General features: G+C 34.4%; 2 protein-coding genes across 3 annotated transcripts; both read left to right on the forward strand.

The window, feature by feature from the left end:
* The first annotated feature begins 2,907 nt into the window (after positions 1-2,907).
* Positions 2,908-14,480, forward strand: LOC136269563 (glucose-6-phosphate isomerase-like). 2 transcript variants are annotated; one of them, XM_066078513.1, is made up of 17 exons: positions 2,912-4,591; positions 6,649-6,739; positions 6,875-7,012; positions 7,360-7,494; positions 9,142-9,285; positions 9,389-9,460; positions 9,561-9,605; positions 9,745-9,798; positions 10,222-10,282; positions 10,421-10,500; positions 10,762-10,845; positions 11,893-12,055; positions 12,411-12,487; positions 13,471-13,599; positions 13,808-13,883; positions 14,080-14,146; positions 14,232-14,480. In XM_066078513.1, exons 1-17 carry the CDS (start codon positions 4,455-4,457, stop codon positions 14,350-14,352), a joined length of 1,674 nt encoding a protein of 557 aa, XP_065934585.1. In that variant the 5' UTR covers positions 2,912-4,454; the 3' UTR covers positions 14,353-14,480. The 2 variants fall into 2 exon arrangements, with proteins under 2 accessions (XP_065934586.1, XP_065934585.1); XM_066078514.1 differs by lacking the exon at positions 13,471-13,599 and having other exon boundaries at positions 2,908-4,591.
* A 5,281-nt stretch (positions 14,481-19,761) lies between these two features.
* Positions 19,762-26,981, forward strand: LOC105332291 (glucose-6-phosphate isomerase). Its single transcript, XM_011434836.4, has 17 exons — positions 19,762-20,002; positions 21,305-21,395; positions 21,502-21,639; positions 21,978-22,112; positions 22,984-23,127; positions 23,230-23,301; positions 23,413-23,457; positions 23,599-23,652; positions 23,740-23,800; positions 23,952-24,031; positions 24,308-24,391; positions 24,679-24,841; positions 25,042-25,118; positions 25,611-25,739; positions 25,938-26,013; positions 26,175-26,241; positions 26,336-26,981. The coding sequence occupies exons 1-17, from the start codon at positions 19,866-19,868 to the stop codon at positions 26,454-26,456; spliced, it is 1,674 nt and encodes a 557-aa protein (XP_011433138.3). The 5' UTR covers positions 19,762-19,865; the 3' UTR covers positions 26,457-26,981.
* Positions 26,982-27,655: the final 674 nt, after the last annotated feature.

A 27,655-nucleotide genomic window follows, 5' to 3' on the forward strand; every position in this document is an offset into this window, starting at 1 on the left:
AAGCATCGATCCTTACATATAAGAGAAAATTTTAAATAATCTACCTAATATTTCCCTTTCCACGATGGTTTTCTGTACTAGTAAGTACAAGGTAACATGAATGTTCAACATTTGAAAACTTTTATGGATATGCTGATTTGCTCCCTACACATAGAACACTTATTACCAGTAAGACTTGGTGCACATTTCACACAGGCTATCAGATGTCAACATGGAACAAATACAGTTTCTGCGATTTTCTCATCCGTCATGCATATTTTGCACTCGTCTATAAAGGATATATAAAACACATTTGTAGAAAATTCAATTTTATCATGTTTTTACTTTTTTTTTGGCTTGCTTTTAGAATTTCCATAAAATTTCTATACATTTCCAGTTTTTCACGGCGTCTCCTTTTCACTTGTTCTTCAAAATGCTGACACTCAATCTTTATGATTTGTTCCAAGCTATCCACAACATCATTTGTGGGGCGTATTTTTAAATTCTAAGTTTTACTTTTCGGGAGACACACATTTTCTTTTAGAAGAAGTTGTCGGGGTGTCGGGTCACTTCCTTTTGTGCTTGATTTGGTTTCCGTGTTCCACTTGTTTTCTGTTCTCGTTCATACATTCTGGTTGAACACTGGACTTGGCTGCCATGAATTCTAATTTCTCTTTATAAGGGTAATTTCTTCTTTCTACCACTTTTGTTTTTGCCGTTTTGATCGTTCATATTCTTTAAACCTCGCACCAAAGTCTTCTTGCGATCTCTGCTCTACTACAGTGTTGACTTTACTGTAACCGTCAATACTGCAATTAGTGTTATCTTTGTATGTGACGTCCTCGGGTCTTGAGCTCAATATTTATTTTGTGTCGAGCCCTTGAATTTGTAGTGTGAGGAGGGCTCATGGCATTGAAAACTTTGTACTGATTTTTAAGTGGTTGAAACTATTAAGTTCTAAATTGTCTAACGTCTAACTTTTAAAATCCACATTTATCGTCTATCATATATCGTCATCTCTCTATCATCAATTCATTTATCATAAACTGTGTGTTAGTCACCTCAAAAATAAAGACGCATTTACAAGAATACAGTTTCCTTTTCATCGGCCACTACAAATTACAGTGTGTAAACAATCCAGTAGATAATGGAAGATGATGGAGAATGAGAAGAACAGAATCATAGGAGTGAACGAAATAAAAACATTACTCAAAAAGGTTCTGAATTCACTTTGGAAAATAAAATAAAGAACAGAGAAAGGTGTTTCCAGATATTATCAGCACTAAATCTACAGAAATTGTTATTCTCATCAGAGTACAAAGAACCAGTAAAAAGAGTCTTCTCTTTTAAATGCTTAGACAAATATGAAGAGTTCCTTCTGTCTCAAGATAAAGTTGTCTCCGATTAAGAAAAAATTCAAAAGAGAGATGAACACCTCACGAATTTATATAAAACAGTCAGTAGAGGATTGGTTCACAAAACACTCAAAAAGTGTTATAATGGATAGCAGTTCAGTTACTTTCAGCACAAGTATGAGAAGTAGTTATTCGCAAACGAAGTTTGAGGTCGGAGAAAAGCTATATTACAGCCTAAATTAGCATTGCTTCTGAAGAAAAAACGGAAAGAAGCCAAGTTACAGTTTAAGCTGAAAGAAGAACTGGATATATACAAACAGCTATAAAAATATGTGTTGTGAGAACTGAAATAATCGAGGAACTTGAAGAAACCGAACTGTGAGTGGAACATCTGCCTTTTGCCTTTATTAACAGTGGCAACATAAATACAGAATCAGGTAAATACCATTCTACTTACAAGAAAGGTGGCGAAATGTGGTTTATAAAGTTAAGGGGGAAAAAATCTGTTAAATTTCAAAACTTATTAAACATTGTCCGCAAAGAAGCTAAAAAGGCTTTGTGCAACAATGTGGTTTATAAACTTAAGGTAACTCCGTACCTATAAAATCATGGGTTCAAAGTTAAAAATTTAACTTTTTTTTAACTTATTGGACTTGAATTTCATCAAAAAATAAATAAAATAGATATGTATCCATACTATTTAAGATGTAAGGTAATAAAAACCAAAGGCTGAAATTATCATCTGAAAATCACACTTTTTTTGTTTAAAAATTAAATTTAAGTGGATGGATACTTGTTTGTCTATTTAAATTTCATTGCTTACTATGCCAGAAAACTAAAATTAATTTTAAAAAAAGAAAAAAATCTTTACATTAGAAAAATAATAGCATTTAGATATATCACTTAGAGAAAAGTAGAAAAGAGTCATTTCCCTTTGCCATTATTGAATTATGTCGAATATAAGGATGAAAAACGCTTATTAAATATCTCCAAGTAAACAATGATTTGAGTTTTTGATGTGCACCTATGATAACATAGAAATAACAAATCTACTTGCAAGAATTTTAATGAATTCATGGTTTATGTAAAATGTATGACGTCACAGGAGGGTGGATTTACTTTAAGGACAAAAATCTGTTAAATTTCAAAACTTCGTAAACATTGTCCGCTAAGAAGCTAAAAAGGCTTTGTGCAACAATGTTCAAGGGAACTTCACAACATGATCAGTTGTTACAAGGCCCCAACTTGCCGAACACACTTATTGGAACTCTGATCAAACTCTGTGAGGAAGAGATAGCTATTATGGTCGATATTGACAGCATGTTCTACCATGTGAGTGTTCCTCTCCGAGATGCTTCCTTTTTGGATTTCTATGGTGGAAAGATGGTGATCCTTCCAATAGCGTACTAACTAAGTATCAAATGGTTCTGGATTTATACAGTGCAACATCTTCATCTTCGAAAAAAACCCAGCTTAAGATTAGACAGGATATTTCAGTTAAGAGACTGTTAATACCGTTATCAAAAACTTCTCTGTAGATGATTGTATGAAGTCTTTGAAATCAATGACAGAGGCTATTACTATTTTAGTGAAAGACTTTCAAAGACCTTTAGACAATTAAAGGTGATTTTCACATTACAAACTTGATAACCAACAGTCGAGATGCCATCAACACTATACCCGTGTCAGAGAGAGAGAGAGAGAGAGAGAGAGAGAGAGAGAGAGAGAGAGAGAGAGAGAGAGAGAGAGAGAGAGAGCTAATCTAAAACATGACACTTCGCCGATTAAAAGAGCCTTTGGAGTCCAGTAGTTCGTCGAGTTTGATTTCTTTGACTTTAAACGGGAATTGAAGAAACTAACACTTACAAGACAAGGAATTCTATCGATGGTCAGTAGTGTGTACGGCCCATTAGGATATTTGACGGAATTCCAGATGAACAGTGGAATCATTAGTACCAGGACGTCCAGAAACTAAAAGACTTCAAAGTGGACTGATGTATCAGTTTCTATCCAGTCATTGCGCAGTTACATCACTTTGCAGACGCAAGCGAAACTGGACACGACACAGTGTCTTTGTTACGACTAGAGAATGCAGACAGTAAACGTCATTGTTCCTACTTCATGGAAAATTATCGTTTTGCCCCACTCAGGTTGACAATCGTACAAAGACTGGAGTTGACAAAACCAACACGATGTTACTGACCAAGATATACATGTCCATTCATTGTGTCGTATTCTGGACCGACAGTCTGGCAGTACTAGTATTACGTTAGCAGTGATACATGCAGAATCACAACCAAGCAAATAGAGATCATCAACATGAAATTCAACCCAGCTGATAACGCATAGAGGTATACCAGCCAACTGCTTGATCGTACACAACCAACGGAGATCTCTGATAGATAATTGTTGGACAATGGCTGAGAGGTGAAAAGAGTTGCTGTTAGAACAGTCATCGTAGGACATCAGGATTAAGAAAATTCTACAAAGTGTGTAAAGAAGTTGATGCAACATTACTCCTCATGGTATTCATTGAAGCGAACAGTTGTATGGATTTTGAAAGTGCAAAAAGAAGAGTTAAGGCAGTCAAGACATCCTAAAACACCATAAAACATAAATGCTTATACATGTGAAATGGAACGTAAAATATATTGTTCCTTTTTTATCAGGTTGATGCATAAATTTGGTATTTATCATTATGAAACATATGTACTTGTGTGTATTTAATTCTAATTTATTCTGCGCTCGCCCCAACGGTTGCGCCCTAAAACATATTACATGTATATAACAATTTCATCGCATGCATAACCTGTAAATTCTTCAATTCCACGAAAAAGTATGTGACCATTGTCGCATTCAAACAGCGCGACTCTTTTTTGTGCATTCATCGGCATCTTGAATTAATTCTGACTGCACTACCTCACGTAGACAGAAAGAACAGTCCGATAACAGTTATTTATGCACTTCCTTTGACTTTGCATCAAGAGGTTGGTATCTAGAGTAAAAACTCGAGTTACAGGAGTAAACGCTTTTGATCACTTCCAAAGGAGTCAATTTGATTTCAGAGTAACAAACTAAAGCTGACTCTTCTGTCTCTTGATTGATTGCGCATTTAAAGAGATGGCGAATTTCAAAAGAGCACCTTTACCAGAAGTAGCGGCATGGAAAGAACTGAAAAGTTACTTCGATTCTGAGGGATCTAAACTAAACATGATGAAAATGTTTCAGGATGATGCCACTAGATTTGACAAATTCAGGTAATTAGTAATGCACCTAGATCTAGACCAATGCATAACATGGTTAATGCACATGATGTGATGCGACATTAAATTGTCACAGGCCAAAATTATTTAGTGCGATAATGTATTACACGGGCACCCTGAATTTTTATCAACCAGTCGCTCAATTAACCATGCAAATATCGACAAATTTAATAATTTTTCAATATTTGGCGTATTGAGCGGCTTATTGATACTTTTGTTTTGTTCTGGGGGGTTTTCGGATGCTTTGTTATTTAAATTTTTACTTTGAACAGTATTGTTTGATGTAAGCATTGTAAACAAAAACAGGGCACACGAGCCTTGTTTACATGACAAAGAATTGTGAGCCCTGTATCTTGCTTATAACTACGACTAACTCTCAAATATCATTTCATCATTCGAAATGCATTTCTAAAGCATTGTAAATAATAAGAACAGAAAATAGAATTTGACCCAAATCGTGTTCATGCCCCTTTAAAACTTTCTTCCAGTCTTTGCTAACTTGAACAGCATAAAAATTATGTACTTTTTTTTAGTTTCATCTCTATGCATAGTAAGATCACTTCTAATTAAAAGTTACTCATTTAAATGACTTCTACTCAAAACACCCATTTCACTTGTTAGAATAAAAGCAGTGCTTTTCCTTGGTTAATTGTTTACACTAATATTCAAAATATCTAAAATTTCTTCGAAAACAAGATCAATATGATGAACACCAAAATAACTATTTCTAAAAACACAGTACAAATTTCTTAATTTATAATTATATGGACAACCTTTCCTTCAAATATAAAAGCTTCTTAAAATGTACTTAATTTCATCTTCTACCATATAATCTTTTTCAGCAACTAAATTATCAGCTTTACATTTTAGTTCTTGTATATAGGTTTTAAAGTATTGCGCAAGTTGAACTCCTTTCCTCAATTTCATGTTTTCCTTCCTCTGAAAAAAGTTCACTTTTTCTTTCTTTTTCTTTGCTTCTTTTCATTTTTTGGTTCATTTCTTTAATCAATTATTTAACTAACTAACTAACCCCCCCCCCCTCCCCCTTACAGGCATTATTCATCTTATTATACCAAATATCTTAACTGTAATTAAATCTTTACCGCTTAAAATTTTTTGACGTAAATTCTACGGCGATCTGTACGGGCATAGTTTACGAGCATGTAACAATTCGTTTTGTTATACTTTCATGTTAAATACTGAAATCTGATTGGTTAAGACGCAGTTCATAATCCGTTCTATTACCCTCAGCGTTAGCAACACACTTAGCAACGGGTAACATTAAAAATTGTTACATGCGCGAAAATTATGCGCGTACGGTTCGCTGTAGAATTGACGTTATTCCTATATAAAGCAGTAAAATTATCTTAAAAATTAAGACATTGAGTATAACAAAATAAATAGTGCCTGTTTGGGAGGATAACAGTTGAAATCGACACCCCTCGAAACACGCTTCGCGTCGGTTGACAATGGTTTTCTCGGGGTGTCAATTTCAACTGTTACCCTCCCAAACAGGCACTATTTATATAGTGTTAACCATTGCCAAATGTGTTGCTTACGCTTAGGGCAATAGAACGGATTATAACCTGCGTCTAAACTAATCCGATTTCAATATTTAACATGAAAGTCTAATAATTAACTCCTTGTTTACTTCTTACAGTTCTCTATGGGTTAGTAATAAAATACCCACACCTACACATAAAATATATACTTATACCTATATTTTGTGAAACATTTGCAAAAAGGAACAGTCATTTAATTAAGGTTGTATAGAAAAACATTTTGGAAGGGGTGGGATAGATATTTCCCCAATAAAATATAAACCCATATGTAAATGTGTGGTACATAAGTATCAAGTCAATATAATAATCAAATTAAAGATTTTTTTAAAGATTAATCAAAGTTTTATGAGAACAAGGCAAGTTAAAAAAATTAAAGGTTGGATAATGTTCAGATCTTTTTCTACATTACATGTACACATGTAATAATTTATTAATGAAATAAATTTTGAGGACGATTAGTGATTTTTATTATTAATTTGTCCAATACAGTCAGAAGCTACCAACAAAAGATGGCGATTTTCTCTTGGATTATTCCAAAAACTTGGTGGACAGTAAAACTATGGATCTGCTGTTTAAACTGGTATGGTAATGTTAAATGACGAATCAAATAAATATTTTTGCAAATTTAGTAAAGTACCCTTATTTTGTTTCTTAGTCTATCCTTAAGTATATAAATCGGAGATATATGTTTCAATTTACATGTATTTTATCTAAGGCAAAAGAGACGAAGGTTGAAGAGATGAGAGCAGCCATGTTTGCTGGTGAAAAAATCAACTTCACACAAGACAGAGCTGAGTTACATGTCGCTCTCCGCAATAGATCTAACACGCCTGTCATGTTTGACGGAAAAGATGTGAGTACATTATTGCACATCCCTAATTCAACCATACAACTCCTCTTGCTTTTACAGATGCTCATCATGCTCATTGACCAAATGACTTGATAATCAATACTACTGAACATGTACCGACTGGTATATCCATGATTATGTTCTCTTGCGTATAAAATTTCAGGCATAAAGCTAGGGTGGTACATTGTACAAACGCCATTACATTTGATGTAACTTTCATAAAATGTACCGGTAACCAGTTTCACATTGTATTCTCTTTATGAGCCTTCACTCATATTCATTTTTTCAATATACCATTACTAAAAATACTATTGTACAATGATAAGTTGTTAGAAATCCTTTATCTCCAGGTGATGCCAGATGTCAACGGAGTGTTGAAACACATGTGGGAGTTCACTGAGTCTGTTCAGGGTGGGACCTGGAAGGGCTACACAGGGAAAGCCATCACTAACGTCGTCAACATCGGCATCGGCGGGTCAGACCTGGTTTGTAGTAGATTTCTGAGTTGGGGAAATCAGTAGTTAGGACTGAGATGATGACAAAATAAGCCGGTTCGAAGAGATGCACACGAACAAATCTTAAGTGACCAAACATGAAGTTAATTATTACCCCCTCCCCCCGCAAACAAAGTTTAGAAGGTATATTGAAATCACCTTGTCCGTCTATCTGTCCGTCCGTCTATCTCTGCAATCGTGTATTGTCCACATCTTCTTTATGGCAGAACATTAAAAGTTCCTACCTCACACAAAACTGCTCATATCCTGAGGGTGTGTCGTAATTTTGACCCAAGTTCATTTTCGGCAATTTCAATGTTAATGAAGGAAAATTGCAAAAATTTTGTCTGGACCATATCTTTGATATGGAGAAACATTAGAAGTTCTTACTGCAGAAAAAGATTGCTTATGACCTGAGGGCGTGTGAAGATTTTGACTAAAGGCCACTGTAAGGAAAAGTAAAAAGTTTGTGACCATTTCATATCTTTCTTCTGGAAAACGTTGAAAGTTCTTACTTCACACAAAGATTGATTTGGACCCGAGGATGCGTCATAAAACTGACACAAGGTCATTTAGGCAAGTTCTAGGTCACTAGAATGGAAAGTGCAAAATTCATGTCCGGCCCATATCTTTCTTATGGAGAAACATTGGAAGTCCTTACTTCACACAAAGATTGCTTTAGACCTGAGGGCTCGTCATGATTTTTAAGGTCGTTTGGGCAAGTTCAAGGTCACTGGAAGGAAAGTGCACATTTTGTGTCTAGTCTCTCTCTTTCTATGGGGAAACATTAATGGAGGTTCTTACTGCAAAAAAAGATTGCTTATGACCTGAGGGTGAAATGAATAAACCCAAGGTCATTTTGCCAAGTTCAAGGTCATTGAAAGAAAAAGTTCATAATTTGTGTCCGCTTTTTTACTTTTAATGGAGAAACATTGAAAGTTCTTTCTTATTATAAAGGTTGCTTATGACTTGAGAATGTATCATGGTTTTGTCCCATGGTCAGTTGTAAAATTTAAGGTCATTGTTAAAAAAATGTCTTGGCCATATTTTGTAAAGGAAAATGATTATATTGATAAAAAAATTGCTTGTGACCTGTAAATATTTCCTGACCTTGAGTTTTAGCCATTTGTGCAAGGTGAAAGCCATTATAAGACTTACTTACATTCTAACAGAGAAATATACTTGCGTTATTATATTTTCTTAGCTGGTAGTATCATTTGTGAGCTTGCCCAAGGTACCTCTAGTTTTTTTAGTCTTGATCTTTTCGTAGCTTTTATAAAGTTTATTCTACATTTTCATATACAGATCATATCCATAAACGATTTACTTGAATGTCCCTGGTTGATTTTATCAAGACTAGATAGTGATATAAAATTGTATTACACTGTTGACATTTGCACCTGTAAATATCACTTATATTGCAATTTCATCACCAAGCAATCTTAAATTCCTGAACTTTATCATCAGATACATATTGTTTCAATTTTATAGATTTTAATGCTCAATACTGTAAATTCCTTAGGAGAAGCTCCCACAGCTAGATTCTAATTTCTAAAATTCTCTTTGTTTTAAATTTTTTTCCATATAGCTAGCAAATATATTTGAAATGTATCAATGAACTTTATCTGTTTGACATAGGGTCCGTTGATGGTAACTGAAGCTCTGAAGCCATACAGAACCGGCCCCAGTGTACATTTTGTTTCCAACATTGATGGAACACATATGGTCGAAACTCTGAAAACACTGAACCCAGAAACCACCCTGTTCATCATTGCTTCCAAGGTCAATTTTTTCAAGTTTGGTTGTGATTCTGATTATAGTATAATTTGTTTTTGCAAATGAATGTGTAAGTATTGTGAACGTAAAATGTTGATTGGTTTTTCAGTCATTTACAACACAAGAAACCATCACCAATGCTGAGTTTGCCAAAGCCTGGCTACTGAAGGCTGCCAAGGAGGTGGGTTGTGGGGAAAGATTACCGAACATGTTGTTATTCCTTAATTACTCCACATATCATGACAATGGATAATGATATCATCATTTTTTTTCCTTTTTAGAAAAGTGCCATAGCCAAACATTTTGTAGCTCTTTCTACAAATGCAGTAAGTTTTAGATTAGTCCGTACCTTACTAGCTAAAGCTCGTTAGAAAAACGTTTTCAAATACAGCTCGTGTTCTACTGATTACGTTTATTTGGATTTGCTGAATAAGTTATTTTAGCAAATTAACTTACATTTTGCAGACAAAAGTAAAGGAATTTGGAATTGATGTGAAAAATATGTTTGAGCTGTGGGATGTAAGTATACAACTAATATTTCTTAAATAGCGTTTGCTTTTACAGACATTTCTTTTTAATGAATCGGCACAGTTTTAAATAATTTAAAAATAATAAATATCCAGAATAAAATCACATATTGATCCTGAAGAGCCACGAATGGCGAAAACGTTTGCAGTAAATAGGATCAATTTGTGATTTTATTCTGGATATTTACTATTTTTAAATTATTTAAAACTGTGCCGATTCATTTTTTGTTGTATTGGGAAATTATACACACACACACACACGCACACACACACACACACACACATATATATATATATATATATATATATATATATATATATATATATATATATATATATATATATATATACACACACACACACCCAATGACAATGGTTATGGGGTATCTGATGCAAATGTATTTTTATGATTCAGTGGGTTGGAGGTTGTTTTTCCTTGTGGTCAGCCATTGGAATGTCCATTGCGCTTTACATCGGTTAGTCCTGCATTATAATTATCGTAACATATAACCAGTTCACAATTTTTAAAAATCATTATGTAATAGATTTGTGTGTAGCATTTCATTAAGATTTGGTGTCAATGTTCCGATATGTCTGGTTTTCAATACTTTCAGGAATGGACAATTTTGAAGACTTGCTAGCAGGAGGCCACTTTATGGACAACCATTTTGTTAATGCTCCACTGGAATCTAATGTAAATTTATTTGTGGTGTAAAATAAAATGTATTGGCGTAATGTTAGTCCAAAAACATTTCGGGTCAGTGGCTTGAGACTTCAATAATATTAGTGATAATATTCTGAGAGTTTACACTTGCCAAAAGAGTGCCAAAGGAATAAAGGAATACCTGTTATTTATACCCTAGCATTGAAATATAATTTTAGAAAATGGCATTCCTCCTGATCATCGTCAATCAGTCTGCTGTGAATTTTGTATGCATTACAACGTTTTCTCTAGATTCCTGTTATTTTGGCTTTGATTGGAGTATGGTATAATAACTTCTTCGAAGCAGAAACCCAGGCTTTACTTCCATATGACCAGGTACCTTGCATACAGTTTCTTGTTTAGTTATTGTTTTGAAAATGTTCAAGCTCATCGTCTCTTTATATAAGCACACTATACGTACTCAGGTATCTCAAAACCACATCATATCAACAATATAACTGGTACATAAACATTCTTCAAACAACAGTGTGCATCACAGTTATGTAAAAGGATCATATATGACCCTCATGCATTTGCAATTGCATATCTAACAGAAGCATACGAGGTCAATCAAGAAATATTTTATGTACCAAGTAATGACAGGATATATAGCTTTGATATCAGTAATTTAAGACATACAGTTTTCTTTGAAATTGACTAAAAAAATTGACGTCGCCGGACGTCACGGCGATCGACGCAACGAAAAGTGTAAACCATATGGATCTAACTGGGGAAGCGAAATAAAACTGAAAATGCCCAATGGTGGAAAAAATAAGTCAAAAATTATTTGCACAATTGTGTTTAACTCTAACACATCTTGTGGGGTTGTGATATCTGTATTTTGAACATCAAACAACACAAAAGAGAGTAGAATATCTGTAAATATTTGATAAAAAAAATAAACAACGTCATCTGACATTCAGGGATTTCCTTCCTGTAAACGAAAAGACATGGGGTAAAAAATAAGAAAACTTCGAGAAACTAACTTATGATTATGACAAATTAGATGTCAAGTGAAATATTGCCAATTTAAATTGTATACTGATAAACACAAAAGATACAGGGTGATATAAAGAATGGATATTTCTATTAATTGCGCGTGCGTCATCTTAACATTATGTTTTCATCGTTAACGTGCGCCGTGGTGACAAATCATGTTAATCATTTTAAAAACGGGTAACAAAAATACCTTTTTCATCAAATGGAATGAAACTTTCTATAACAATTAAATAAAAGTTGTTGCATTAATTAATCTGTTAGTTTTGACTTTGCTGAAAATATAAATATGATAGACAGCCACGTTGTCTTTGTATTGTATTTTTTGATTGACCCTCTTACAACATGAATAATACCTAACCTAAGCCTGTTTACTTTTTCTTGCAGTACATGCACAGATTTGCTGCCTACTTCCAGCAGGGAGATATGGAGAGCAACGGGAAATACATCACCAGGAGTGGTCAGAGGTGTGCCTACAAGACAGGGCCTATCATTTGGGGTGAACCAGGGACGAACGGCCAGCATGCTTTCTACCAGCTAATTCACCAAGGTCCACACTCAGTGTTCATACTAAAGTTCAGTTGTTCTGAACTAAAGTTTTTATTGTGAAAACTTTTAAAAGCTGAGCGTCACCTATTTAAATTCTTTTACTGGAGCCATGCTGAGAAATGATTTCCTTCTTATTATTATACTCTCTGAATAGGATATTACTGGTATACAGTAAAACACGCTTATAACGAAGTCCCAGGGACGGACAATTTAACTTCGTTATAAGCGTAATTCGTTATATCCGTCAAGTTTACAACATGAAATAGAGTCTTAGGGAATGAAATTCACTTCGCTGTAAGCGTCAATTCATTATAAGCGGGTTCGCTATAACCGTGTATTTATGTTCCTCTTTTTAGGTACAAGGTTAATTCCATGTGACTTTCTTATGCCTGTAAAGACACAGAATCCAATTCAAAATGGCCTTCACCATGAGGTAAATGACCCCATTACTCTGTAGCAACGCTCTGTACAGGGTTAAGGAACCTCTGCTGGATCATTTTTTGAAGCTGGGATAGAAACCTTAATAAAAAGCTGTCATGTTTTGTAGTCCTACAGTAATCATTAATATATGTTCACATGATTTCCTGTGGTTTACTTGTATCGGGTTACTTTTGTCAGACCTACGTTTATTCAAATATCAGTTACATTGCTGTCTAAGTTTGATGACACGATTACACCCCATAGCGTGATTTGAAGTGATTGTAAACTGAATGTAAGGGGCATTTACCACATAAAAAGTATTTAAATACCAGATGCATCTACATACTTTTATATTGTTTTGTTATTATAAAAACAGATTATTTTGATATGTTTAGAGTTATTCAAGACTTGAATTTAGTGAATACAACTATTTTTGTTTTGGTAACAATAAATACATACCAATACTTACTTCTTATGGCTCAATGCACACCTTCGATTGCTGTGTTATAGATCCTGACTTCTATTGCGGTGTTATAGATCCCGACTTCTATTGCTGTGTTATAGATTCTGACTTCTATAGCTGTGTTATAAATCCCGACTTTTATTGCTGTGTTATAGATCCTGACTTCTATTGCTGTGTTATAGATCCCGAACTCTATTGTTGTGTTATAGATCCCGACTTCTATTGCTGTGTTATAGATCCCGACTTCTATTGCTGTGTTATAGATCCCGACTTCTATTGCTGTGTTATAGATCCTGACTTCTATTGCTGTGTTATAGATCCTGACTTCTATTGCTGTGTTATAGATCCTGACTTCTATAGCTGTGTTATAGATCCTGACTTCTATAGCTGTGTTATAGATCCCGACTTCTATTGCTGTGTTATAGATCCCGACTTCTATTGCTGTGTTATAGATCCTGACTTCTATTGCTGTGTTATAGATCCCGAACTCTATTGCTGTGTTATAGATCCTGACTTCTATTGCTGTATTACAGATCCTGACAGCCAACTTCCTTGCCCAGACTGAGGCCCTGATGAGAGGAAAGTCCGCCGATGTGGCTCGAGCGGAATTGGTCAAGTCCGGAATGTCCCAGGCCGACATTGATCATATCCTCCCCCACAAGGTCAGCTTATGACCCAATTCACCAGTGATGTTTACATCAGAAACATAAGGAAGATCCCCTATACACAAAAATAGTTACAGAAAGAATTGGAAACTAAATATCTTTCTATTATCAGTGCCTGTATTTTATTGCTAGCGTTACTAGTATTTGATTTTAATACTCATGGAAAATGTAATTGTACAGGTAATGAAAGTATGAAAAATTTCAGGTGTTTGATGGTAACAGACCCAGTAATTCCATTCTATTCCAGAAATTAAGTCCTTTCACATTAGGTCTTCTTATTGGTAAGTCTATATTAATACATGTATATACATGTACGTTAAAGTTAATATAATCAACATGAAGAAGAAAGGTTTGGCACAAAATATTTTATTCCAAATCGTTATTCTGTAAAGTATATGACTTTATTGTCTGATCTTCTTTTGTCATTGATTTCAACTAAACTATAATCTTCAGACTTTAACATGTTCTATTCTGTAGCAATGTATGAACACAAGATCTTTGTTCAGGGAATAATATGGGATATCAACTCTTTTGACCAGCTAGGGTGAGTTACTAAAGCTAATACTCTGTATTCTTATACAGTTATTACCTTTAGTATTAATCTTTTTCAATATTCAACTTTTTACTAGAGTTCAATTTGGAAAGCAGCTAGCCCAAGAAATTCAACCTGAGCTGAAAGGAAAAGACCTTGTCTCTAACCATGATGGCTCCACTAATGGACTGATTAACTTCATCAAGGCCAACATGTGATTCTGTTTACGATGATTCAACTGTGACAGTCCTTATATACTGGACAGCATTATTCTTTGTCACTCCATTGATCTGACAGACATATGCAGATGTGCTTCATTAAGAATTCCATTGTATATTTGTATTTTATCTGGATAATTTTAGAAAAATATATATATATATATATATATATATATATATATATATATATATATATATATATATATATATATATATATATATATATATATATATATATATATATATATATATATATATATATAAATATATATATATAATCTGGAGCTCAATGGGAAGCCTTTGAAAATGACATTAGATTTTTTAATAACTAAATATCTGAATATAATGCTAACTACAATAGTTCTAGTATACGCCTTTACAAACAAATATCAAACATTTCAATTTACAAATGAGGAAGAAATGGAAAATGCAAAAAAAAACTCAAATTTTTCATATGACAATTTTTATGATGGGATTCATCCAGTAAGCTGTCTTGCAGAAAAATGATTTTTCAGAATATATTCTTCTATAATCAATTTTTAAAATTCTAAACTTATAGACAGATGTATCTGAAGGATAAACACGTTGGACTTTAAAAGAAATTAAATTCAGGTTTATAACAAATTAATCTGATTAACAAAATCATCATTTAAATGTTACCTGCGTACAAAGAACGCACATTAAGTTACACATACACTTAAAGCTTAATACAAGTAATGACCCACATGGCCCACCGTATATTACAGTGAGACAACATAGTATACATGGGAGCGTTGCATTACATTTACTTTCAATTCAGGATATATAATATTTTACAAGTATCTTAAAATTTCGTAACGACATTTACTTGCAAATTACACTGTTTAGAGTCACTAAATACGACATACATACTTTATTAAATAAAGATGGCGCTTTATTATATGATGTTGGTGCTTTATTATATGAAAATGGTGCTTTTTATGTGATTATGTTATTTTATAAGAAGGACTTTAATACGTGAATGTGCTTTTTTATATGCCGGTGCTTTTAATAACCACATTTTGTACCTAATAAATGAATGGTCCGATATTCTTACCCATTGTATCATTTTGAAGTTGTTATCAAATAAAAATACTTCTCCAAAGGAATTTTCAAAATTTTGATTATGGTCTAATTAATTGCACCTTGAAATGAATTGCATTAAATTAAAAGTCTACAGGCAACGCATGGTTCATTAAGATATTGTAAAACTTTGACTTATTCATGTTCACTCCTTGGGGAGCATAGGGCCACAACCACTTCTCGCTAGCGGACTCTGTTTTAGGGCGACTTTCTTTAACTGGGCCCAGGTGAATCCTGCCTCTTTTGCCTCCGACTCCACTGATCTTCTCCAGGTTTGCGTAGGTCTCCCCACCTTCCTCTTTCCCTGAGGGTTCCAATTCAGTGCCTGTCTTGGGATGTTTTCTAAGAATTTATGTACAGTGTGGCCTATCCATCCCCATTTCCTCCTCTTTATTTCAATGTAGATGGGATCTTGGTTGATCTTTTCCCATAGGCTGTTGTTCGATATGGTGTCTGACCATCTGATATCTGATTTGATAAGAGTATATGGCGGATACAAAGGACAGGAGTTTGGTATTGATTGTTTTCGTTACCTTACAGGTCTCCAAGCCATAAAACATGACTGATTTTACATTTGTATTAAAGACTCTTGCTTTGGTGTTGATGGAGAGTGCTTTAGAATTCCCAATTGGGCGGAGGGTGTTGAATGCATGTTTTGCCTTGTTGGTAGGGCTTTATCGTCGTCGTCAGCGCCCCCGTCCTTGCTGACAATGCTCCCGAGATAGGTAAATTTATCGGTTTCCTTGTTATTCTCTCCATTTAACTGGATTAGTGCATTCTGTTTGTTGTTCATTCTCATCAACTCTGTCTTTTTATATTTATTTTAAGGACGGTCTTTTCTGCTTCGGCTGCAGGGCGCGACAATTTCTCCTGTACATGTTTTGTTTGTGGGATAGCAGGTCAATGTCATCTGCAAAATCAAGGTGTTCGAGGTGTTTGGTAAAGGTCCTCTGGATTCCAGTATTGTTTCCATCATGATCTTGTCAATTACAATTAGAAATTGCGTTGGTAAAAGAATGCAACCCTGTCTTACTCCTGTTTCTACTTTAAATGGATGTGAGTTTTCCATTGTGAATTATGTGACATGTGGCATCGTCATACAAGTTGCTAATGATGCTAATGAACTTTGGAGGTATTCCATAATGTTCCATTAGCTTCAAGATGATTGACCTATTCACACTGTCAAAACTAAAAAGCTTTTCCAAAGTCCAGAAATGTTGAATATAGTGAAGACTGTCACTCAATAGACTGCTCTATGATGATTCGAAGGGTGGCAATGTGGTCTGTGCATGATCTGTTTTGGCAAAACCCTGCTTGTTCTGGTCTTTAGTTAGTTCCTTGTCCAATGCTTCTTTTATTCTTTCCAAGATTACTATTGTTAGAACCTTGCTGGCAATGAATAAAAGCATGATACCTCGCCAATTTCCACATTGCGACAGTCCACCTTTCTTTGGAAGTTTAACCAGGTATCCTGTTTTCCCAAGCACCTGAAACTTTTTCTTCTTCCAATATCTTTTGTAGTAGAGGTTGTCACATCGCTGCAGACTTTGATGGGGTAGCTTTATAAGAGCCTCTGGAGGAATGCCATCTGTACTAGCTGCTTTTCCATTTTTCAATGTTTTTTTCTAAATGGGGGTCCAGTAGTGATGTGAAGTTCATTCTATATTTTTAAAATGCTTGCAGTACTGGGTGGTGGTGGCCGATTAAGAACTCCCTTGGAGTGCTCTCCCCCTCTAGCTCTTTGTCCTATTATCCATCCCTGGTTGTCTCTCACTGGGGTGTATGTGTTCACATTCTTTCCCGACAGCGTTCTTATTATTTCGTACAGCTTTTTTATGTTGTTCTGCCTGGCTGCTGCCTCTGCCTCTTCATTCACGTCATGGACAAATTGTCTCCTGTCTTTTCTAGCACTTTTTTAACTTGTTTGTTGGCTTCCCTATATTCTTTATTCAGTTCCTATTTTTGTTGAGCATCCTTACACTGGTTAATTCTACTGTTTCCTTATTTTTACTATTTCCCATGTTTCTGCTGTTATCCAACTTATCACGACAATTGCCTGTACAAGATGTTTTACATATGTACAGTCTTTTTAATTAGAGATAAATTTGTCCACACTTTTTTCGTGTCCGATCATTTAGACCTTTATTTAGCAGGTCAATTGATAGCCAATCAAAAATAAAAAATGGCTTTAGAATAACTATAGGAATTTCAAAGAGATAAAAAAAACCCCAAGTACATGTATTATCATAGCTTTTCTATGGTGGCATATCTCTGCCCCTTGTGTGCAAGTTATTTTTCTATTAATTATGTGGACATGCAAGATAAATGTGTTGACATGCAAGATAGTTATGTCAACATGCAACATAACTATGTTGACATGCAAGAAAACTGCAATCAAATAAAAGTTATAAAAAATCTTAAATATCGCCAACATGTGACATTCAAGATGCTAGATACGCTACCTATTGATGTCAACATGCAACTTATTTATGTTAACATGTAACTTCTTTATGTCGACATGCAACTTATTTATGTCGACATGCAACTTAGTTATGTTAACATGCAACTTCTTTATGTCAACATGCAACTTCTTTATGTCGACATGCAACTTAGTTATGTTAACATGCAAGGTAATTATGTTGACATGCAACATATTTATGTCGACATGTGACTAAGTTATGTTAACAACCAACTTATAAGTTGCATGTCAACATATTCATCTCGCATGTCAACATAAGTAAGTTGCATGTTGACATAAATAAGTTGCATGTTGACATAAATAAGTTGCATGTTGACATAAATAAGTTGCATGTCAGCATATTTATCTTGCATGTTAACATAAATTAGTTGCATGTCGACATAAAAAGGTAGCATCTAGCATCTTGGATGTCACAAGTGGGCGATATTTGAGAATTTTTGAGATTTTGTATAATTCCTATCTGATTGCAATTTTCTTGCATGTCAACATAGTTATGTTGCATGTTGACATAATTATCTTGCATGTCAACATATTTATCTCGCATGTCGACATATTTGATGGAAAAATAACTTGCACACAAGGGGCAGATATATGCCACCATACTTTTCGGAATTTGCATATTGTTTTTTGTTTTGTTTTTGTTTTGTTTCTGAGTTGACCTTTTCAAAAGCACGTTCGCGTGTTCTTGATGCTGGAGACTTGTCAATTAAAGCTGCTATTATACAAATCACCCTTACCAGATCCAACACGCCCAACAACAATGGATAAATAAAGATCGATTGGCAGGACTTGTACACTCTGATATTGATATAGATATTGAGGAGATAAACATGATAAATGTTTGTTGAATTTTATCCACGGAAAATGTTCAAAACGTATTAGGGTTTTTTGTTTTTGTTTATTTTTTTTTCATTTTTTTTCTCTTTGGCGAATAAAAGTTTAAGGTGGTATGGACACCTCCATATTATGATGCACCTCCTTATCGAAATAAATAGTAAAATCACGGATAATTTGATTAAAGATTTCTTTTCCAAAATTGATACCTATAACAGCGTAGCGCAATGGGTCGGATCGAGGGATGTTTAAGAATGTAAGTCCTAAGTTCGAATCTCGCTGGTGCTTTTATGATTTTTACCTTTCCAAAAAATTTTGAAATTCATTTTTTGGTCAAATACACGTACACCTGACGTTAAAAGTTTTGATTTTTTTTCTCATATTAAAAATAAATACCCTATCTACCTAATACTACAGGTAGATAGGGTATTCATTTTCATTATGAGACAAATTTATAACGTCAGCTGCCTGTGGTCAAACATTTATTCTCTTTTGAGAAGTGGAGTGGATGTAGGCTATGCCTGTGGCTGTCCACTTCTCAAAAGAGCCTCGGAATAGTCAAATATTATAAAATTTGAAAATTTTAGGCCTAACCGGTGAAAGTGTTTTGTTTCTTTATAACTTTTATCCACATTAATATCGACAGGGGTCCCATACCAACTTAACAAGCACTGAATTTTACACAAATACCTAGATAATTAATTAATATTCATCGATTGGACCCCATCCCTATCCTTCCCATATTGCTGGATCCGCCTATGTACATCCATATTAATTTTAGTAACTTGTACATGGAATGGTGTGGAATGATGTATGTGATTATAAAATTGTTATAGTGAATATTGTTGTTGTTTTGCTTTTCGTATCCATTTCCATATCGACTATACTGAATTCTTAGTGCAGAATAGCTTCTTTGGTTTCATTGCTAAGTCCAGAATATCACCCCCCCCCCCCTCCTTACAACAACAACCGAGGAAAACATCAGAAGCCTTCCGGTCGATCATATAATCACTTCCGAATGAGTCAAGGTGATATCAGCCGGCAAGTGACAAACTGAAACTGACTTCCCTGCCTGTTGGTTGACTGTGCATGTACAGCGATGGCGAATATCAAGAGAGCACCGTTACCAGAAGAAGCGGCATGGAAAGAACTGCAAAGTTACTTCGATTCTGAGGGATCCAAATTAAACATGATGAAAATGTTTCAGGATGATGCCTCTAGATTTGACAAATTCAGGTAATTTTATAATGCACGTACATACTAACATAGATCTATATATCAATAATACACTTTATTTTGTGATGCGACATCAAATTGTCACAGGATAAAATGATTCAGTGTGATAGTCAATTTACACAGAGAATGGGGATGTGTACTGACTACAGTCTTGAACAGCTGAATAGATATATTACGTTAGTGGTTATTTCATTTTTAATGCATTGTTTTTTAGCAAGTTAAAATGGGGATGTTATGACGCTATAGCAAAGTGCTACAGGATACAAAGACTAGGTGTGAATGTGTAGTCATCGTGGTCATGAAAACAGTGAGATGTGATTATTTGATCTCAGCAATTTAAAGAGCTGGGGATTTTATTTATTTTACAATCGGTCGCATTGGATTATTTAAAGATGAAGCATTTAATTTCGTGTTGCATTCTGTTCCACGTATGTATTCTTTTAGTTTAACTAAGGTTATTCTTTGAGAGAGAGAGAGAGAGAGAGAGAGAGAGAGAGAGAGAGAGAGAGAGAGAGAACATTAAGTTTTTCTATATAGAATAGATGAATTAATTTATTGCTACAATTAAATTAACCTTTAAGTTAACTGATTATATTAACTTATATTTATGCATATGGTAATCAAATTTGAATATTATAACCATAAAAGATATCATAAAATGCCTATGTATTAAAAAAAATCATACTCAAGCCAGCCTTCGTATAAACTTCATGGTAAGCTGCTTTACAAATTCGGAAATTGATTTAAATTTTGTCAGATTTAGATCTGGTATTATTGTTGAAAGTTGATAGTATCTTAGATATTGAACAAATTGATTTACTTGACTTCACAAGAGGGACAATGAACATCTTGTTTACCTCTTAGTTAAAGTTCTCTATGGGTCAGTGCTTCAATACCCACACTTAAAGTGAAATATTGATACCCCTGTTGTGTGAAACTGTAATATGCATTAAACATTTTCAACAAAGGAACAGTCATTTGAATTAGGTGTTTTGAAAATTTTTTTAAGGGGGTGGGACAGGTATTTTGCCAATAAATGTAACATATATAAATTGCTGATACATGTACATGTATGGTACATATGTATCAAGTCATTCTGATTGTTAAATTAATTTTAAAAACTTTTGTGAAATAGATCAAAGTTTAAAAACAAGACATTATCTAAACAATTTCAAATACAATATCATATATACATATATCATGTTTTTTATATGTGTAAATCAAAATGGTTTGTTAAATCAATAAATGATGTAAACTTTGCACACAATTTGTGTTTATTAATCATTGATTTGTCCTAAACAGTCAGAAGTTGCCAACAAAAGATGGTGATCTTCTCTTGGATTATTCCAAAAACTTGGTGGACAGTAAAACTATGGGTCTGCTGTTTAAACTGGTATGTTAATGTTTAATCAATCCTTTATGACATTTTGCAAATTATTTCATAGTTTAACCTAGAGCTTATACGTTAGTGTAAGATACTTTCACTTATTCATTTTAAGGCAAAAGAGAGGAAGGTTGAAGAGATGAGAGCAGCCATGTTTGCTGGTGAAAAGATCAACTTCACGGAGAACAGGGCTGTCCTACATGTCGCTCTCCGCAATAGATCCAACACGCCTGTAACAGTTGATGGAAAAGATGTGAGTAACGGGTACATAATTGCACATATCTGATTCAACCATACAACTCCTCTTACATATTACAGGGTACTCATCATCCTCGTAGACAAAATGTCTTGATAGTTGTAATTACAGTTCATATACTGACTGGTATATCCATGGTTATGCTCTCTTGTGTAGCCTAAAATTTCAGACGAAGCTATGGTGAGACAAACACCTTTATATTTGATGTAACTTTCATGACTTATATTGCTATTAATTTCACATTGTAATCTCTTTATCAACTTCAATTCATGTTCATTTTCTTCAATGTACTTTACTTTTGGACTACAATGATATGATGTTCCCTTTATTCCCAGGTGATGCCAGATGTCAATGGAGTGTTGAAACACATGCGGGAGTTCACTGAGTCTGTTCAGGGTGGGAGCTGGAAGGGCTACACAGGGAAAGCCATCACTGACGTAGTCAACATCGGCATCGGCGGGTCAGACCTGGTGTGTAGTTGATTTCTGATCTACTAGAAAGTTGTGGTAATCTTGTTTAGAAATTCAGTAGTTAGGACTGACAAAAGGGCAAAACAAACCAGTTTGAATAGGTGCACGAGTCCAAATCTTAGCTGACAAACCAGGAAGTTAATTTATCAGGCTTCATCTTTTCACAGCTCTTAGTTTATTATACATGTTAATGTACAAATAATATCCGTAGACAGTTTGCCTGAATTTCCCTGATTAATTTTATCATGACTAGAAAGTGGTATAAAAGCTCATAACACTGCTGAAATTTTCATATGTTATTACATGTGTCACATGTAAAAAAAAATAGCCAATCATCAAGCTCTCCTAAATTTCTGAACTTAATCATCAGATATATAATGCTTTTTGTAGATTTTAATACTCAGTTCTTTAGATTCCTTAAAACAACACCAGGCCGAATTTTTATAGGAGTATAATCAGGAGAAGCTCTCATCACATCTAGATTCTAAAATTTTCTTTAATTTATTAAATTTTATAGTTAATCCATATATTGTAGAAACCTAATTAATTGTAAAATTTCGCTTTTATTTTAGGTACAGATGTAAACTTAATAAAACTATGATAAAAATTTGGCGTTCATGATTTCAAATTCTCGCGATTTGATGCAAAGCGGTTGAATTGCTGAATTAAGTACCGGTTCTCGTGTAACATAAGGAATCTACAGTAGTTTTGTATACTGTCAAAAAATGTTAGCAAACATCAACTTTCCTTTTCCTACTATAGAATGAAATAAACACATTGAATACTTACTAGAAAATAATCTTGTGAAAGACAATATTTACGAGTACTGTTGATGTGAAATGTATCAATGAACTTTATCTGTTTGACATAGGGACCGTTGATGGTGACAGAGGCTCTGAAGCCATACAGAACCGGTCCCAGTGTACATTTTGTTTCCAACATTGATGGAACACACATGGCCGAAACTCTGAAAAAACTGAACCCAGAAACAACCCTGTTCATCATTGCTTCCAAGGTCAGTTCTTTTCTTATAAAGTTATATGGTCTTTATTCTTGACCATTGCAAATTCTGTTTTAGAAATTGAATGTTATAAGTATTGTGATAATTGTTTTTCAGACATTTACAACACAAGAAACCATCACCAATGCTGAGTCTGCCAAAGCCTGGCTACTGGAAGCTGCCAAGGAGGTGGGTTGTGGTGAAAGACTACCGAACATGTTGATATTCCTGAATTACTTCACAACATGACAATGGATAATGTTATCTTCAAATAATGGAACATTTTTTTTTCTTTTTCAGAAAAGTGCCATAGCTAAGCATTTTGTCGCTCTCTCTACAAATGCTGTAAGTTTTGGATCAATGATTAAAGGATAGTGTACATATATACCTACTAGAGCTTAGTCAAGTTTTATTCTTGGATTGCATATACTTTTAATCTAGGTTAGTTGAGTTATTCAGCTATCTTTTCAATCTTGTATTTTGCAGACAAAAGTGAAAGAATTCGGAATAGATGAGAAAAATATGTTTGAGTTTTGGGATGTAAGTATACAACTGTATATTTATAGGTATATTTCCGAAGACATTTGGTAATGTGGATATCATGATAAAACCAATTTTATAATGTAGTGGGTCGGAGGTCGTTATTCCCTGTGGTCGGCCATTGGAATGTCCATCGCGCTTTTTATTGGTAAGTCCAGTAATTATGTTGTAAATCTATCAAAATATTTTATCATTTACCCAATTAGCGAATTTTTGTTATGAAATTTTATTGGTGGCATTTCATCAAGATCTGGTGTCAAGATGCTGATACCGGTATGTCTGGTTTTTACTACTTTCAGGAATGGACAATTTTGAAGACTTGCTGGCAGGAGGCCACTTCATGGACAACCACTTTGTTAACTCTCCAATGGAATCGAATGTAAGTTAGTTTGAAGTGTAAAAAAAATGTATTGGCATAATGTTTGTCCAAAAATATTTCAGGTCATTGGCCTGACACTTAAATAAGATCAACGATAATTATGTAATTCTGACAGTTTACACTTACAGTCTCTCAAGAGTGTTAACTGAATGAATACTTATAATATTTATACCCCAGTATTGAAATATAATTTTAGAAAAGGACATTCCTCCTGTTCATCCAGTCATTCATCTGCTGTGATTTTTGTACATGTATGTATTCTAACTTTTTCTTCAGATTCCTATTATTTTGGCTTTGATTGGAGTATGGTATAATAACTTCTTTGGGTCAGAAACCCAGACTTTACTTCCATATGATCAGGTACGTTACATACAGTTTCTTGTTTAGTTATTGTTTTAAAAATGTTCAGTCTAATCATCTCTTTGTATAAGCTTACTTTACTGTATACCCAAGTATCTCAAAACCACAGCATATCGACTATCAAACTACCGGGTACTGCATAAACACTCTTAAAACAACAATGTGCATCACAGTTATGTAAAAGGATCATATATGAACCTCATGCATTGGCATTTGCGTACTTAACATTGACGGAAGCCTACAACATGAAGAATACCTAACCTAAGCCTGTTTACTTTTTCTTGCAGTACATGCACAGATTTGCTGCCTACTTCCAGCAGGGAGATATGGAAAGCAACGGGAAATACATCACCAGGAGTGGTCAGAGGTGTGCCTACAAGACAGGGCCCATCATTTGGGGCGAACCAGGGACGAACGGCCAGCATGCTTTCTACCAGCTCATTCACCAAGGTCCATATTCAGTGTTCATATTAAGACTGTCGCAGTTGTTTCTCTACTATAGTTTTTATAGTGAAATTTTTCAAAAAGCCAAGTGTCATCTCAGTCTTTTAATTCTTTTATTGGAGCCTTGCCGAGGAAAAAGGCCTTTTTCTTAATTGTACATGTATTGCATTCTCTGAATTGAATTTATACATATTTTCTCTCTTCAGGTACAAGGTTAATTCCATGTGACTTTTTAATGCCTGTAAAGACCCAGAATCCAATTCAAAATGGCCTTCACCATGAGGTAAATGACCCCATAACTTGTAGCAACTTTGTACAGACGTAGGTAACCTCAGAACCATTGTTAGAGGCTGGGATTGATATGTGTAAAAAAGCTGTCATGTTTTATAGTTTTTATACGGGACAAAAATACCTGTGGACATAACTTTAATGTAGTTAAGTGGTATAAGGTTACCTTTGACAGTCCACTGTCAATTACAAAAAACAGTTAAATTTTTTATTTAAGTATACATGACTTACCCCCCCCCCCTACAATAGAATGATATGAAGTGGTTGTGAACAATTACCAAACAAAAAGTTTAAATTAAAATGTTCTGGTATCAAAATAACATAATCTTTTGATATGTTTGAAGTTAATCAAGATGTGATTTGGGAATCTTGATATATTTGTTTAAATTTGGTAGCAATGAATACATACCAATATTAAATTCTTATGACTCAATGCACACCTTTTATTGCTGTTTTATAGATCCTGACTTCTGTTGTTGTTTTATAGATTCTGTCAGCTAACTTCCTTGCCCAGACTGAGGCCCTGATGAGGGGAAAGTCCGCCGATGTGGCTCGAGCGGAATTGGTCAAGTCTGGAATGTCCCAGGCCGACATTGATCATATCCTCCCCCACAAGGTCAGCTTATGACCCATATCACCAGTGATGTTTACATCAGAAAAAATTAAGAAAATCCTTTATATACAAAATATAACTACAGAAAGAATTGAAAACAAAATATCATGATGATTATTGATACCCAATACTTGGGTAAAGTCAGATTCTATATGGCATTGTAATGAAGTTATGATTAAAATTTTCATATTTTTTATCCAGGTGTTTGAGGGTAACAGACCCAGCAATTCAATTCTGTTCCAGAAATTGACTCCTTTCACATTAGGTCTTCTTATTGGTAAGTCCATATAATACATGAAATTATTGGGGCTTTGACACAAATGTTATGCAATGTAATTAAGGTTATTCTGTAAAATATATGCCTCATCTTCTTTAGTCCTTGATTACAATTAAAATGTATTCATTATTTAAAAATGGATTTGTTCTTCTTCTTTCTAGCAATGTATGAACACAAGATCTTTGTTCAGGGAATTATATGGGATATCAACTCCTATGACCAGTGGGGGTGAGTACTCAAGTGTTCTTGTAGAGTTATTTCCCTTTATACGAGGATATTTTTAACATTTATTTACTTGCAACATTTACAATTTTTTTACTAGAGTTGAGCTTGGAAAGCAGCTTGCCAAACAAATTCAACCTGAGCTGAAAGGAAAAGACCCTGTCTCTAGTCATGATGGCTCCACCAATGGACTGATCAACTTCATCAAGGCCAGCATGTGATTCTGTTTACGATGATTCAGCCGTGACAGTCCTTATATACTGGACAGCATTATTCTTTGTCTCTCCATTGATCTGACATTTGTTGCCATACGATAGTGAAAACCAGACCTATGCAGATGTGCTTCTTAAAGGAATTCAACTTAATGGCCTATTGCTTGTAGTTAAGACTGGTTACATTGTATACTTGTGTTTTATCTAGGATTGTTATAGACCATTGTTTTATGAATTGTAGTACAATAAACATATAAAAAAAAATATATATATATACATGTATATAATATATATATATAATATATGGGGACAAGAGTACCCCACCCCAAAAACATTTATGGAGAATCTGTTATGCCAGTACCTACACTTCTAACATGTAAACGCTTCAATTAACTGTACCAGGTAAATTAGTAGGGACCTACATGTATACATGTTCTGTACATTTATATTATATTTGTCCCTAGCTAAACAGCTTATCCGTTACTTGATAATTCTGGATATGATATGAATTGTTAATAAATTATTTATCTTTGATCATTGTCAGTTGTATTTTTAGCTCACCTGAACCGAAGGTTCAAGTGAGCTTTTCTGATCACCCGTTGTCCGTCGTCCGTCCGTCCGTCTGTCTGTCTGTCCGTCCGTCTGTAAACTTTTCACATTTTCAACTTCTTCTCAAAAACCACCAGGCCAAATTTAACCAAATTTGGTACAAAGCATCCTTATGGTAAGGGGATTATAAATTGTTAAAATGAAGGGCACAGCCCTTTTCAAAAGGGAGATAATTGCGAAACAGTAAGTATAGGGTGCATGTCTTTAAAAATCTTCTTCTCAAGAACCACTGCACCAGAAATGCCAATATTTACACAAAAGCTTGTATATATAGTGAAGATTCTAAATTGTAAAAATCGTGACCCTCGGACCAAAACTGGGGCCCCAGGCGGGGTTCAAATTTTAACATTGAAATACATAGGAAAATGTTTAAAAAATCTTCTTCTCAAGAACCACTGCACCAGAAATGCCAATATTTACACAAAAGCTTGTATATATAGTGAAGATTCTAAATTGTAAAAATCGTGACCCTCGGACCAAAACTGGGGCCCCAGGCGGGGTTCAAAGTTTAACATAGAACCACATATGGAAAAGTTTAAAAAATCTTCTTCTCAAGAACCACTGCACCAGAAATGCCAATATTTACACAAAAACTTGTA

Source organism: Magallana gigas, chromosome 3 (genome assembly GCF_963853765.1).
Source record: "Magallana gigas chromosome 3, xbMagGiga1.1, whole genome shotgun sequence".
Taxonomy (NCBI): Eukaryota; Metazoa; Mollusca; class Bivalvia; order Ostreida; family Ostreidae; genus Magallana; species Magallana gigas.